General features: G+C 34.4%; 1 protein-coding gene across 4 annotated transcripts in view; it reads left to right on the top strand.

Moving 5' to 3' along the window:
• Nucleotides 1-7,585, top strand: part of LOC585832 (glutamate receptor-interacting protein 2) — a 56,236-nt gene extending 48,651 nt beyond the window's left edge. For all 4 annotated transcript variants that reach the window (XM_030997889.1, XM_030997882.1, XM_030997879.1 and 1 more), the window contains one exon: nt 4,429-7,585. In XM_030997889.1, the coding sequence (XP_030853749.1) occupies nt 4,429-4,632 (204 nt within the window). In that variant the 3' untranslated portion in view covers nt 4,633-7,585. The remainder of the gene's footprint in view (nt 1-4,428) is intronic.
• The last annotated feature ends 9,260 nt before the right edge of the window (nt 7,586-16,845 follow it).

Below are 16,845 nucleotides of genomic sequence, written 5' to 3' on the forward strand. Positions count from 1 at the left end.
CTTAAGGTCAAAGCTGCTGTCATAGTGACATGAATGGTATGTGACTGAAATATGTTTTGATAAACAATTCATTACCTGTATAATTCTTCTCATAGAGGATGTTTTTCAAACCCTCTCCGTCAGTAGGAGTGTAATTTATGAACTTCACTTGAATATTTTGCCTGTACCGGACTACCCTACAGTATTCAAATTGAATGAAGGGTATGAAAGGATTGCCAGTGTTTGAGCTTCACAGCAGTGTTCAATACAGATTACTCCACTCTGTTGACAATTGTAGCAATTTATAGTAGAGTAATAAATGACCTTGTTTTGTTGTAAACAAATTATGAATGGTCAGATCGTCAGCGTTTCATCTGTCCCTCCCACGGCAACTGTTGCCATTAGCAACTGCATGCCTGGAATGGTGCAACAATAGATTGTGTTGCTTACTTCCACTTTGTGAAGGACCTGTGTTTGTGAGTGAGAGAAAGATCTTGTTATTACTTCCCCTTCAGTGGTTTCAAAAACGTCAAAAAACTATAACTTGATTAGAGTGTGAGGAGGAAATGCGATTAATCCAGTATTAAAAGAGTGGGATTTCAATAGTGAGGAAAAGCCTGAACTAGCAGTGAATGTTATTGAATTTTTTCTGTGAGGATGGTCTTTGAAAATATGCATTTGACAGTCTCATTGATGTTGTACTGAATAATATTTATAGAAGAAATACAATAAATTTGTATTCACGGAGAAGAAAGTTAAAAATAAGATTTACATAATAGACAAACAATATACAAACTCATTAGAAATGTAATGCTTCCTGGGAGAAATTTCAATTATTAAACATATTTGTGGCTTACACCCAGTAAATAAGATTGATTGATCGATCTTTAATTGAATACAAGTCAGAAATTTTTGTAAAAATAATATACAAACTGTGAGCATGAGTGAAACCTGTCATATGATATTGAAGTGATAGCAGTTGCACTATAATAAAATCATTTACCAGTGTAGAGTTTGATAGGTGTCAGGATGTTTGTACAACATAAATCCTATCACAACATACTGACATCCATGAACCTGGTGACAGATGAATGCTAAGCCTAGTAAGGCTGGCTGAACATGAGTCTCACTGGTCTGAAATCCACACAGCCAGCATGCTAAAAACTGCAATGCAGATCTTTTTTATTTAGCTCATGTGTGTTAACACTCACTGTTTGGGCCATTTGATGAAGATAGAAAGAGACAGAGAAAGACATATGTACAAACAGATTCAGAGAAGGGGGGGGGGGGGGGAGGGGGTTGGAGGAAGGGAGGGGAATGGCGGAGAGAGGAAAGGGAGAGAAACATGATGACACTAATGATGATTGAACAAGCATGGACTCTTTTCTATGGAAATAAAGCGATATCATAGGGATTTAAAGACAAACGTGTAGTCTCTTTGAAGAAAACAATAAAATGCACTTGTAGTGTAGGAGAGCTTTAGTGTGCTCATGGAGATGATAGCTTTTTAGAATTTCCCTAAGGCATATTTGATGTCAATTACTCTATGAAATAATATAAATGCTAACAAGTAATAATGCTAACAACTAACAAGTGATATGATTTTTTTTCTTCCATTCCTGTGTTCATATTTCAATGAGTGAATTGCTCTCTTATATGAAATAGCACTGTTAAGTTGTAAGTTGTAAGTTCATACTAACTGTAAGGAAAGATGAAAATGATAAGAGAGAATAGAGAAATAAACTAATGGGCATTGAGTTATTGAATTATTAAGGAGGGAGAGAGTGAAAGATTGTTGACCATTAGCAAATATGCAGAGAGAGAGAGAGAGAGAGAGACGGAGAGCTCTCGACAGACCGAGCAACAGACAGACCAAGAGAGAGAGAATGAGGGAGAGAGGCATAGTGGCATACACATATACACATCACACACCCAGACCAAGAGACGTAGAGAGCAAGAGAGAAGAGAGAGACAGAGAGAGAGAGAGGAGGGACACAGATAGAGAGAGAGAGAGATACACTGTAGATGTGGAGGCTGAGAGAGAAAGAGAGAGAGTGAGAGTGGGCTGACAAGATGGATAGGAGGTGAATGAATTCTGCAAGTAAATTGCTTCAAGCCTTGCACGCTCTTCCCTCTTACATCGTTCTTGATTGAAAGCATCAACAGAGCCAGTGGTTGTGGGAGTCCCTGAATCTCAGAATGGGTTTTCCCCATGGCATCTATTATGTGTGCATGTGGGATGAGATGAGGAGCATACAGGGTGTCCCAAGTAAAACACATCGAAATGCATTCTGCTTCATTTTATATACCTGTACGTGTACTTGTACTTGTATGTCCTTACAATGTCCATTAATAGTTGATGGAATAATTTGCTTTCCGATTCAAGGAGATAGAATGTGCATATAGTTAATGTTTTCATTTGAAGAAAATGATGGTTATCATTCATCAAGTATTACATGATGTGGATAACTATCATATGACAGATTGCATTACATGTGCAGCCTGTTTTGTAAGAATACTATGGCGGTATATTTGCTAACATTCTTTTGTTTAAGAAAGAGAATGGTGGTTGGAACTTCAAAGAGCAATAGTATGGAATGGTCAATTTCTTTCTATTCCATTGAAATTTTAGAATCAAGTAATGAATTTTCCCCCTCCAAATTTCATTTTGCCCTTGGTGCTAATTTTCATAGGTCTTGATTTACACAAAATTGTCAAATTGTCAAAAAAATTCAATAGCAAAATGGGAAATATTCATAGTTGTATGAGTGCAATTGTGGATGTTACTGATTATGCATCAGAATATAATGCTTCTGTGTGAAACAACTCTCCTCATTAATATCATGAGATGATATGAGATGTGATGGGTGGTAGTAGAAGGATAGTACAATCATTATACACACTCACACCCCACTCACACCAATCAATAGGGAATGTCAACATTGGAAGTGGCTGGAAATTGGACGGTATGAATGGAGCGGCATCCCCCGGAGGCTGTAATCGGGCTTGAAATTGCTTGGCGCGATGGACGTGGTACAGGGTGTATCATAAAAAAGAAGAATGATGTACATTTTATCATATTGTATACCTTTCTTTCAAGTTTTATGGAGAGTAGGAAAATAGCATATAATACCAGGGAATGGGCAGTTTCTATCTACCGGTAAGCGTGACTGTGGTTAAGGTCACTGCAAAGTATTGTGGGACTGCTAGGTAAACCTGGGATTTTAGTATCTGGGGCCATTCCATGGTAACTCGCGTTACACCTAATGGGTACATTGACACGATAATGTGCCTATATCTTTAGAACTGCTAGGATCTGCAAGATACTTTTTTCAAACATGGACAGGGTAGATATAGAACAACTGAATGAAACAAAAAAGAAAATTGAAGAACAAACATTTTTAGATTCTTGGATTATTGAATTTTGGTAACTTGCGTTACAAAAAAAGGACATGGTCAATTCTATGAGACCCTCTTTTGGCAAAGTCTCCTCATACTAGACAATCTTGACAAAATCTTTCCTACATTGATAGTAGGTTGAGACTTACTAGTATAAGATCACAATATTAAAGATAAGAAACAATGGACTAGTAAAATTCAGGAAGCAAATATGTCGGTAACTCACGTTACGGTAACTCGCGTTACATTTTGTCCGGAGGCCATTTTCACCCCTATGTAATAGATTAAATATCCCAGGACCCCTTAGAAAAGGCTTAGAATATGGAAATATATTCATCTTTTTCAATTTAGCGAAATTTTCAGGAAAAAATATTACAAGAATCCTGTGTAATCTGCAATAAATTGTTTTTTTTTCATCTACAGTCCCACATGTACGTTTTTGATGATGGTTTGAGATCTTAGGAAATCAACAAAAATGAAAAATAAATTGTATTGAATTTGAAAGGCCCTAATGTTTTATGAACATCCATGGCATAAGGTTAGTGATAAATCAAAGAATTAACATAAGAGGTACATTTCTTTTTTTGATGTCATGTCCTTCTTCTCATGGAATGGCCCTCTGGGTAAAATATTCTGATCATGTGATCACTCCGATTGCCGGTTTCTCTCCGTTATATGCACTCAATCGGAACGGCGTGAGTTTCTACTGATGTTATTCGCTTAGCTTCCCCTGCAATATCCTTCTAAAAGAAGGATAATTTTGCCTGTGAAGGCGTCACAGCTCTCACGGCCATTATCCGGATAATAGCGGAAAAGGTCAGTTTCTATTATGCAAAATTTATCCCTTATCGGCCATTAACTGGATAATGGCTTGTATTAGAAACACTCTGAATTGGTAAATTCATCTGCTAAGAGCCAAATGGGCCTTAAGTGGCTCTCAGCCGGTGATATAATGGGCACTACATACACATATTTATTTTACGTTTGTACGATAGCCATTAAACAATTCAGACTAAATTTGTCTCTTTAAATCCTCTCTTCTTGCTACAGATCAACCAGACGCGGACCCATGACTTTGATTGCTGCATGGTAGTACCGCTCATCGCTGACTCTGGTAACAAGCTGGAGTTGGTCATCAGTCGTAACCCGATGGCCAAGCACCAGAACGGTGGTGGTGATGAGGAAGGGTCGTGGTCCGGTGTAGAGAACGGTCATTTCGTTCAGATGCAACCTGCTGCCGCGGCACAATTCTAAACTGGACACAGTTCTAATCTGCAAGACACTGCAAGAAAAGTATTAGAAACTTTTTTGAGGGAGAAGGGGGGGGGGGGTACGGTTGATATGATAATTGACAATAGCCTAAAAAGGGCTTTAAATGATGACATACATAGTCCTCAATAAATCGTAATTGGCTTCCTTTGATCTATGCAACTCATACATTTTTACTGTTAAAAGTAAACTTACTTCAAGTTAAACTTCCTAATGTTAATCTTGACATACAATCAAACCTGTCTATTGAGGCCACCCATAGAGATAGTGACCACTGTAGACAGGTGGCCTTTCTAGACAGGTTCTACAAGTACAACACACATTTCTTTCATGAGGGAGACAAAACACATGACCACTACAGACAAGTGTCCTTCATAGAGCAATGACCACTAATTAAGATGGATTAGACTGTATTTCTGATAACGTTAAAGATAACTGAAACTGTAAAATTGGTCTAAGTAGAAAAGATATTGGATAGCAATCTTTCACACTGATTTGTGCTAGGGAGCTTTCAAGGTGGAATTTGTTGGTCTCAATACCTTTTCTACATAGATTTTTTTAGTTACTGTAGTACGGATTACCACCTAATCTAAATTATTGCCTATTTGTTTATACAACAAAATAGAACTCTAAATTAAAAGGGATCAGATTACAGAATTTATTTGTCTGATTTTTTTTACTTAAGAAGCCAGATGAGTGAGCGGTTTGGTAATGTAGTTGTTCATAATTTCTATTGATATTCCAAAAATATAATGGTGCCATTTTACAATTATGCAAATTCATCTCAAATATATTTTTGGCTAACTCTCCATACTTGTAATATAACAGAATGTATCAAAAATATGCCAGATCTTAATTTTGTAAGAAAAAAAAATGATTTGGTATATTACTACATCTTGCCTCTGTTAGTCGCCTGTAAATATGATTATTTTTGCTATGAGAAAAGACTCATGTCAAAGTTATCTACATATCTTATTCTGATTATTGCTGCAGGTGATCTTATCGTGCAGGAATTCAGTTCTGTGTGCATTACATTCTATATCTCAGTATATCTGTATATATTTATTTATGATTTACCGTTCATTTCAGTCTGAGTCTGTACATTGCGGAATAAACTGTTTAGCTACATTGTACATGTTATTGAGAGACAAAATATGGGAAAGAATGATCAGTTTTATGTTGGTGGGAAAAAATATTAAGTGAACTCATTGTCATTTTTAAATCTGCTATACTTGCAAGTTAATGTGAAGTTAAGGTTCTGTGGTCAACTCAAAGTTTATTATCCCCCAAAATAATGATAAATGCAAGTATTTCTGTCAATATAATTTATATAATTCATTAGACAACATCTCCTTAGAAATGGCAAAAAACTTAGGATTCTCTGATACAACTCCTTTTCTCTTAAAACCGTATGAACTATAAAGGGGCTATTTATTAAAGCTCCATGTAATTGGCCTTATTGATAATGACATTTTGTAAGACAGCATTTGCTAGTGGCCTCTTACTGAAAATTGTGTAAATTTAATGAAATGTTAGGTAAACAAACATGGTGCTAACTTTAGTGTATAAATGACAAAAGTAAGATGTTAAAATTGCATATATTCTGTCCTTCAGTGATCTATTGTATTGTTCATATTACCATTCTTACCTTTCTTCATTTTTCTTTCCTGTCACCCCCCCCCCCCCCCCTTTTTTTCTATTTCTCTTTTGCATTTGGTCAGAAGTATTATGGATACCATTTTTAAGGTTGTTTCATGAATATCATGTGGTTTTTGTGGTTGTCTCATAAGCCCTTCTGATGTAAGAGATTTTATAAGGGCATCTTATGGCTAATGGATGGGCAAATGCATGACACAATTTATAACTGTATGTTCATATATTCTTCCAGTCATAACATGTTATCACATTCATTGTCAAAACATTGAATTCAATATCAATGTAATTTAAAATTTCGGTGGATTTTATGATCAATTTGATTTGTAAGAGGATAAGAAGCAAACTGAAATTTTTAGATATTTAAAATGTGAATGATATATAATATTGTTAAATAATTTGTTTTTTGTGTTGCTCTTTTGTGAGAAATGACAAGTTCTAAATGCTTTGATAGATTATGCTTTGTTGAATTTGATTGTTTGATGAGGTTGACAAGGGAAAAGAATTTTTTCTTCTTTTCGTGCATTCATTTTTTTCTCATATGAACATTTTCTTCAATTATAGTAGTGTATGATTTATCATATCAAATTTTACATCTTTCATTATATTCAATTGACAAATTTTGGAAAGAGATATGACACACTATAAAATGAAAAAAACGGGGAAAATGTAAACAATTCTGGAATAAGCATCAATGATAACACGGATGCTTTCTTTATAGTGGCACAATACTTTATCAGTCAAATATGGTGTGTCCTTTCATAGATATCTAGACCCAAGATGAAATTCAGTTTGCTTGGCCACTACATACTTGCCCAAAACATCCCTTCAAATAACTAGAACTGATGAATGTGAGAACAAAGCTAAAGAGATCCTACAAAATGTAAATGAATGGAAAATGAATTTTTGGGAAGGGTTCTTGTTACAGAGGTACAGGCTAGGTTTGACTGACTGTTCAACTTTTTTTGGTATTTATTCATATGATTTACCGGTAGGTTTGAAATGAAAATTAAAAAGAATCATTTGAGGTAAATGTTAAGGGCAAGTCATTAAAAAAAGCAGTTGATTATCATTTCTGTTTACTTGTAACCAAAGAATTTGTTGCTGAATGGTTTTGTAAAAATGTGCATGTATGCACGTTTGTCTTGATTGTAGACCATAGTTGTTGCAAGGAAACATATCTTGACAGTATTATGGTTGTTATGCAATGAACTTTGTCAAACTCAGAGACTGCTAAATTATTACTTTTACAGGATATTACATTGTCTTTCACTGAGAGGGGATTGGAAGGGGATTCAAAGAGGAAGACTGAAAAAGTGCCTTGTATTACTTATAAGAATATGAACTGATATCGGAGGGGGGGGGGGGTCATGTGGTATAAGTTACTTAGGTTGGTTTAGAAGAACAATCATATTTTGAACATAGGTATGGGATATATAGAACATTTGTCTCAACTTGTTGAACACCTTTCAAACTTTGATATAATATGTATCACCTAGAACAAATTGCCAGATTTTTAAAATTGGAATGACGTAGTAAAATGATGAAATTAAAAAATTGAATAGAAATTGATTATTAATCTCTTATCATACAAGATTTTCAAAAATATTCAGGATTAGTGAAATCTGCATTGTGATTCATTGTATGATCTCAACTTCATTGACATTATGATAGCACATTTACAGGTATGGTATACACCTATAAACTTAGTATAATGTTCGTAAATATAGATCGATATACTTACCGTATACTTATACTAATTCTGTTATAGTATCATATGAGCATTTGTGATACATAATAGGCGGAGATATCTGGTGTACTTCAGTCATTTTTTTTCTTCCAATATTTGTTATTCTTTTATCTCCCGATTGAGCTGTGAATTTCTAATTGACATACAATATCACATTATCTATTAGTATGTGAAATGATGAAAGATTCATGGAATCTATTTTTGGATCATACCAACCATTTTTTTTGCATATGCATTTCACATTCCCTTTTAAAGGATGTTGTGTGAATGTAAACTCATGTTGTTACTGTGTCCCACATCATTTATTTGATTTTAGTTTTTTTTTTATTTGCACTTCACACAGTTCTGTAGTAATGGCATTCAACTATGTTTATGTAGTATATCTAAAATAATATATCACAATGTATTTTTAAATATTTCTTGATATTTTGAATCGAAAATCAGAGTTCTCATTGATGATATATGATTCAATCAGTTTTGTCTGAATACTGATATTATGCTCTGAAAATTAGTGTTATAAAATATTTTTTGAAAATTATGCAATGTCCCACAAACTTAATCTGTAGAATCCAGAGTAATCTCACATGAGCTGAATCATTGAAATACCCTCATGAACATTTCCCTATACATTTATAAGGACTTGATACCAAATTAAAGCATTATCTTTTTAATCATGAGCAATTATAAAAGTTGAGGCTTGGCATAAAACTGATGTTGAGGGCAGAAACATGTATGAAATAAAACCATATACCACGGTCTCATTTATTGTTATTTGGAAAGATTTGTTTGTGAAGAAAAATTGAAATACATTTGTGATGACAAATACAGAATATAAAGATTAACTTGGGAAATTTGTAGGAGTTCTTAATGCTCTGAATCTTTGTAATAATGAAATGGGGGGAAAAAGATTATCTTCTACTAGTAACAACTCATTGATCACTTGTAATGTAAAGAATGAATTAGTATTCTCAGAAACAAAGACATGTTAAATGATGTGATTGTATTTTCATATTTATGAACTTGTTTCTTTGCTTTGTACACAGTTTATATGTTTTCTTTTGTATCTTTTGAACTGTATCATGTAAACGAAACATTTTGTATGAATTAATAATCAGGTATGCACTATGTTACTTTGTATGCATTATTTCATATTGGTGCTGAAATGTAAAAGTCATGTTTATAGAACGAATGTTTTGGGTTATTTTTGTAAATACTATATTATTTGATGGTTTAGTCCAAAAGTGAATGAAAAAGTAAATAAAGAGAATATAGAAATTCATAAAGGTTTATGGGTTTTCTGCTTGTATTATTTCATTTTGATGAGTTGAGAGAGAGAGAGAGAGAGAGAGAGAGAGAGAGAGAGAGAGAGAGAGAGAGAAAGAGGGAGAGAGAGAGAGAAAGTCTGAGAGATAAATAGAAAGAGAGAGAGAGAGAGAGAGAGACAGAGTTTTGTTGAGAGAAATAAACAGTTCATGCTTGGACATACTCTGGCAACACTTGCTCTAAACTTTATTTATGTCAAAGATTCATGATTGGTGCAATGGTCGGAATTGGGATTTAGGTTACTCTTAGGGTTAGGGTAAGGGTAAGGTTTAGTGTTTAGCCTGGGGGGGGGGGGGGGGGACAAATAATTTCATTAAAGTAAGGTATTGGGTGGAAAGCAGTTGCCATCAAGGCATATGTTGTACAACAAAGAATCCTTTACAAAGAAAATTGACATTTCTGTTTTTTTATACAAAAACTTGTTTTGTTTTATTTTCTAGATCACAAAAGTTCACAACAAAAATGTTACAATAACTTATAAAACAATGGTACATACACGATGATCATCTACTTTGAAGAAATGATAACTAGCTAACAAGCTAGCTTAACAATCAACGTTTCCATCAAAACACATCATTACATCAACTACCATCCTTTGATTTTCCCCTTGTCATTAAAAATACCACAATTATGATCAAAACTATAAATCTCTTCAGACACATGTATAAAAAATGCTAAGATTTTCATCCACATTATTCGATATCTACCATGAAAATGAAATCACCACTTTTATGAATATATATACACAGTAATTCATTCATTGACAAATCCCATATCTATACGCACTCTACTACATGCTTAAAGAGTGATATAAAGTAAATTCAAAGAATACTATAAAAATGTATACAATATAAGTACTACTCAACACAATCTCACAATATGAACAGTGCTAACATAGTTGTATTTTTCTTATACAAATATGAGAAAGGCAGTGTTCTGAAAGTCTGTAAGATACATTGATACAATACACTGAAAGGATCAAATGATTTGCCTGAAATGTACGGGGATCTGTCACTTTAAGTTCAATATTCCAACTCAATTGACCCAACTTTTTCTAAAGTTTGACTATTCACACTGAATAGCTTGTTTGATTGATAGTAAAAGGATAATAGATCACTGTTAAGTCATTCTCATGATTTGTTGTTATGGGGAAAATGTCTGTTTAATATTTGACATTTATCGACATCAATTGTATTGCTCATTAACAAAACTACAACTGGTGCAGTCACTTTTGAAAAAGAAAAAAAAATTAATATGTAAAATAGTTATCTTGAACCAACATTTTATGGTAAAGAATTTTAATCATTTACAATAAAAATTACTGACATAAATATAAAAAGGGCAAAATCAATCAAATGGAATATATTAAATAAATTTACTTTTTAAAGTTGCATCCATTATTAAATTCTGACTTTTAAATATGACTGTATATTAAAAAGGCATGATCGAATACAAGCTTGAATTTGATTTAAATGTCAGAAAGATCATTGATATTAACATAGAATACAATTCAGTGTTCTTAAACACTTTTAGAACTTGCGACAAACCAATGAAATAGAATCTCTGATTAATTCTAAAATACATTAATACATGACTGGCAACACTATCATGTGAACACTACACGTAGCAAACACAAACAATGGAAAAAAAATAACACTTTGTTGCTCAAAACTCTGAGAGGTATAGGGGCACTTTGAAAGTGCCCCTGTGGTGCCCCTGTGGCTTTCAGCAAGTCAAAATCATAGCCTATTTACATGCAATCATAAATAGTTGAGTTAATTCTTGAAGGGATATTGCACTGCTCCATTTCAGCTTAGATACATAACTACTTGAATACTGTAACAACATAATGAACTCCTGATTTCTACTCTCTATACTGGTATGGATTGTGATATCTCCAATCTAAATACTGCAACAATACGAGTTAGTATTTACTCTAGCTTATTTTGGCCCCTTTTATTTGTAGCACCTGGTTTATTTGGGGGTTATGTACTGCCCTCACATGTATACACATAACTTCCATTTCCAATTCTAGTTCAATTCAGAAGAGAAATCACAGCTCTGTAAAAGCAAATTGCAGACAGGCAATTCCAATCATTCACATTTTCTTTATTAAAAATCAAAGCATGACAGGCAGCTATAGAATTCACTTCATGGCAATGCCTAGCCAAACTAATAAAAGAATGTTCACAGAAGGCCAGGATAACCATATAACAATAACCATAAAACACTGTAAGGATATAATCAATTGTTATACAAAATGATGCAATGGAACTGTTCTTACAATATATCTTTCATACTTATCTTGATAATATGAGGTAGGTCATTGTAAGTATCAGCGGTTTTACATACTACAACTGAACTCCTTTTATACTACAGGTATTAACATTAAATATCAAAGAGAGGTGTATAATAATCGCCTCACTTTTAGACGAAAAACAAATACTCACTGAATATCATCTATGTTTACTTTTATAGGTAATTCACCCCCCAAAATACCAACAGAAAACATTATTAATTCATATGATTCCAAGGCAATAAACTTTGCTGATTATTTGTAATTAATTTCAATGCTTTAAGTACTGAATTACTCTAAACATTCTCAACATGATCTTTTTCCCAATTAGTTTCTACTGACACACTGTATATAATTGACTTTTACCTTGGAGGGGAAAAAGGAGAGAAATATGACTGTGAGAACAAAGACCATAAAGGTAAGCTAGAAGTACATGAACTCTGGTGTCAATAAACTCCATACGGGTTAGTTTTCTTGGCAGCAGGGAAATAAAAAGAAATCCCTTACAATCATTTGCAACATGTTTGGCTTTGATTACAAGCAGCAATTCAAGAAAATGAATGAAGCCAATGGGAGTACAGAACAGAATTTCATGCAGGACGCATTGTATGATTCCAGCTTTTTCTTCATTTTGGCTGAGCTTTGGGCTATGTTTTGACTCTTGCATGTAGGTCACTTCCAAATCCACAAGACTTCTTTGTCCAACACACTCCCCCCTGTTACCCCCTGGTTTTGGAGGTTCAATCACGTTTCATGGTAATCCTAGCTTTTGCATTGCTCCGCTGAACTGAGTTTCTTAAGAAGGACTACACAGAGGATTTGATTCTCCTCAAGATTCTCTTGACCTCCTGTTAGCCACGTCTTAGCACAGAAAATGTTTGGAAAATAGTCTACAACACAGACAAAAAATAATGCCCTCTTTTTTAATATGAAGAACATTAAAATTAAGTCAACTTTGTATAACCTGAAAATAAAAAGACTGATAGAGTCAAGAACTAGATATGTGCTCAGTATAGTGCTATTCAATTGCCTTTTAGAATCTTAGAAAAGAATGAGATGAGAACTTTATACAATGCCATCAATGCATAGTATCCAAGATTAATATGACTTTGAACCTCAAAGTACTTAGGCACCTTATAAGCTCATGACCTTTCTTGAAATGCATTAATTACATACAATTACAGACAAGCATATATATATACAAATGTATATATATAGGCGAAAATCATATCAATGACTTTGTGCTGTCTCACAAATCTATTCAGGATTCTTAATTGGATTGACTCAGAGTAACTGCAAACCAGTTTGTGAGGTGTGTGGAAATTCGGAATACAACAGAAAGGTGAATGTATCTTGAATATATATCCTCCGTGACCCTTGACGTTCCCATAATACCCAAAAGTAATTTCTTTCTCTGTGCTTTACAATATTCTCTGGAGGATGCATGGATGCCATATACAGCTAAACTTTAATGACAACTAAGAAGAAGTCTTCTTCTTTTTACATTGCATTATAAGACTCTCCCTTTCTAAGACCAGGGAGATGGGAAGGATGGCCAACACGTTCTGATGAAACTCAGAATGACTCACTTTGATGCAGCTGGCTTTTCTCTTTACACTCCAAGAAATCTTAAGATATTCACCCGAGGTCAAGTAGAATGAAACCTGTGACCTGTGAATTACAAGCGTGCAACAGGAGTTGACAATTTTGCTTCATACCATGCATGTAGGCCATCTACTTGGGAGAAGAGTGTGTAATACCAATATTTTGATGATTTGCTTATATATATGCTCAGGTTTTAAACTCACTGACAGAGCTACAACTTTGATTTCTGCTACAAAATATGATTAATTATCAAGAGTACAAGATGTTGTAGTATTTAGGGAATGAAAAGTTAGTACCTGGTAATCAACAAGAAATTATTAATACAAGAAAAGTATCTTCTGACCTTTTTAGCATCTGAGCTGTCAGTTACTCCTTGACAGCCAAAATGCCAAAGGGTGGCCGGTACATACTTTAACCCATTAAATTACTGAATTGTCTTATTCCCAGATGCTTATTACAGGCAAAACTTGGCTCCAGTAGGCAATGGGTTAAAGACACCCATCTTTAATACATTATCATCAATGATCAGAGCTGCCAACCTCCAGAACAGAAAATCAGTAATCACAAGGCTCAAAATCAGTAATTTTGGGTATAAATCAGTAATTTCCTATGCGGCGCTATGACTCTAATAAAAACGGCACGCCAACGTTGCACAGAAACATGATTTTACTCACACAAAGTTGTTAAATAATGAGTTTCATATCATCACAACACAGTCTTCCAGGAAAAGTTGGGGGGGGGATATTAAAAAAAAAAAAAAAAAAAAAAAAAAAAAAAAAAAAAAAAAAAAAAAAAAAAATAATTTTTTTTTAAAAATCCGTAATTTTAAACAACATTCCGTAATGGTCGTTAATTTCCGTACCAATTACGGGAAATCCGTACTAGTTGGCAGCTCTGAATGATGAATGATGCATTTTACACACACACCATCATATTCCAATACCACGCTTTCTTGCTCCCCATAAATCTTCTCATAATTGGACAATCGGTTTATAGTAGAGTGCACATGCATGCATGCCTATAGATACAGGATGGAGATTGTAGCAACCTTGGGATATTACATGCCAGAATGAGTGAGGAATCAAAGCTTGACTCACAGGAAGATGCACAAGATGGAATATTCATGAAGTTCCTATTGATTTGCCTACCGTAAATGAATAAAAGGTCAATTTGTCCAACTTGGAAAGAACTGCAAATTATAATATATATCCTCTCTCAAAAAAGAAATTCAGATCAAACAAATACTTGAAATCATCAGCATTCACTAAAAATATTTTCAAAGAGAGTTAACACCCTTCTGGCTCTCAACAGATGAACTATATGAACACAAAGGACACATTGTTATTAGATTACTGTAAAGCAATTAGTAATCAATTATGTTTCATTGTGAAACGAGAGATGCTGCACGTTTTGCACATGCACCTAACATTCTTCTCACTCTTAAAATAAAAACACAGGAAGGTTTGAACGATGTTATCAGAGTTCAATTCGTGTCGCTCAGATCAAATCACAAGATGGACCGCAGGCAAAGGAATAAGAGACCGACAATCGAAACTAAGAACATGTACAGGAGGCATTTCAAGATGGTGATATTAAATTTAGTTGCCGGTGACTAGTTGGTCAAAACATTGATGTTGTCATGTGCAGAACAGGTGCATGCCCCGTATAGACAACATACCACCCCCCCCCCCCCCACCTCCCACTCCATTCCTTAACCCTTTAAAGACCAAGCTCCCATGATGCTCCGGGAACATTCCTATCGGAAATATGTATCAAATGAAAACTGAACCTTCTGGGTTAAAAGATTGGATGGGGGGAAAGAGTGTGACAACTTAATTGAAGAACAACCTCCCCATACATTTTGACAAATGGAATATAGGACCAAATCGATTTCTTTGCTGAATTACTGTACAGAGAAATGCTTACTCAAAATGAGTCATGTATATAAAATGCAAAAGATCATGAATGATAGATGTAAAGTGTATCATTCATTCTTACTCATTCTTGTTATCTGAAAAAATATCTTCATCAAAACATACATATCATGACACTCCTAGATTTGTTGATTTCTTATTAAATGTGCAATCCTATCTAACAACAACAATTTGTTTTATTTAAGTGGTTAAAAAAAAAAAATATATATGCTCTCATAATGTTTCCAGATTTTTAAATTCTATACAAATTTGGAAAATTGTGTGATTTCCTCAAACTTAAGAACAGGCTCATATGTACAACATAAAGACCAAAAAGGAGCAGTTGTCATTAGTGGATTGAATATGAACACAAACAATTAAGGTTAAAGGCCACTACAATTTCCCTCCATCACTCTAATTCTAAGGAGGAAAAAAATCCCCTGGTAACATATCTATAGCTGAATTATGGTTTTGAAGATGAAAATGAACTTGATCATCCCCTTTAAGCAATAAGAGCAATTTAAGATTGCATGAAGGAAATGGGATAGGATTCCTGAAATACATTGCTTGTCACCGCCGATCCTCCCCTCCTTGGATCAAGAATTGTGATAGATGTAAACCAACAAGGAGAATTATGTGAGGAATGACGCCAGAGATGAATCCTACAATAAATCAGTCTGCCCTCTACTATCTGGATGCTTTTTTTGTCGAGTGATTCAGGCCCTAGAAATGGGATCTCTCACGAGAGTAGGATGGACACATGAGAGTCATTATGTTGCACCTCAACATGTTTTGATGAATTTGTGCTATTTCTGCAAAGTGAGGAAAGGAGTTTCTGTCCTGTCAGCTGAAAAATGTTAATAATGTTGGATGATGCCAAATATAGATATATGGAAGCAACATTTTTTGCAATTTTGACATTCTTTATATGCAAAAAATGTGTTTCTTAATCTCAAGAATTCCTGAAATAATTTGTTCATAATGATAAAAGGGCTTTCAGAGTGACTGCACAAGTAAGCATGCCTGGTCAGTGAAAGATTTGAATTCCAGTGAACAGTGATCATTGAAATACTATGATGAATGATTTAACAATATGGATAACGGCACTACTTAACATATCTCAGAAAGAGAAAAAAAAGGATTAAAAAGCTTTCTATTTTCACTCAGGAATATTGGCTGTCTCCAAATCAAAGTCGAGTCAATCACAATTTTACCACTTTCATGAGGGGTGTCTGGATAATGGATGCAATTTCTCACTCCTGCTCTCAAACTACCGCAGATGTCAGTGACACACAGTGAGGTAATACATCAAGGTACACCTAGATGTAGGCATAGCAATGTCTCAGGAAAACTAGGGGGTTTTCCATGATGAATGCAACCTCTTCTCAGATCTCACCTTCTGTCTATTTGCTTTTAGTAACACAAGATGAATGGGGTCAGATAGAAGCAGTTTCCAGTCACACTTTTTGCTTGTAAATCTTGGCATTGACTTGGGTTTTTGGCATTCCTTGGAGAAAGATGTATTTACCTGACTGAAAACAAAAATATACATGAACTGCATGTATGTTTATTCATGCCGTTTCTATGGTCTTGGGGGTTTGAGAAAATGGGATACTTTTTTCACATCGCAGATGGATGAGAAAAAGATTTGAAATGAC

Source organism: Strongylocentrotus purpuratus, unplaced genomic scaffold (genome assembly GCF_000002235.5).
Source record: "Strongylocentrotus purpuratus isolate Spur 01 unplaced genomic scaffold, Spur_5.0 spur5_contig_858, whole genome shotgun sequence".
Classification (NCBI taxonomy): Eukaryota; Metazoa; Echinodermata; class Echinoidea; order Camarodonta; family Strongylocentrotidae; genus Strongylocentrotus; species Strongylocentrotus purpuratus.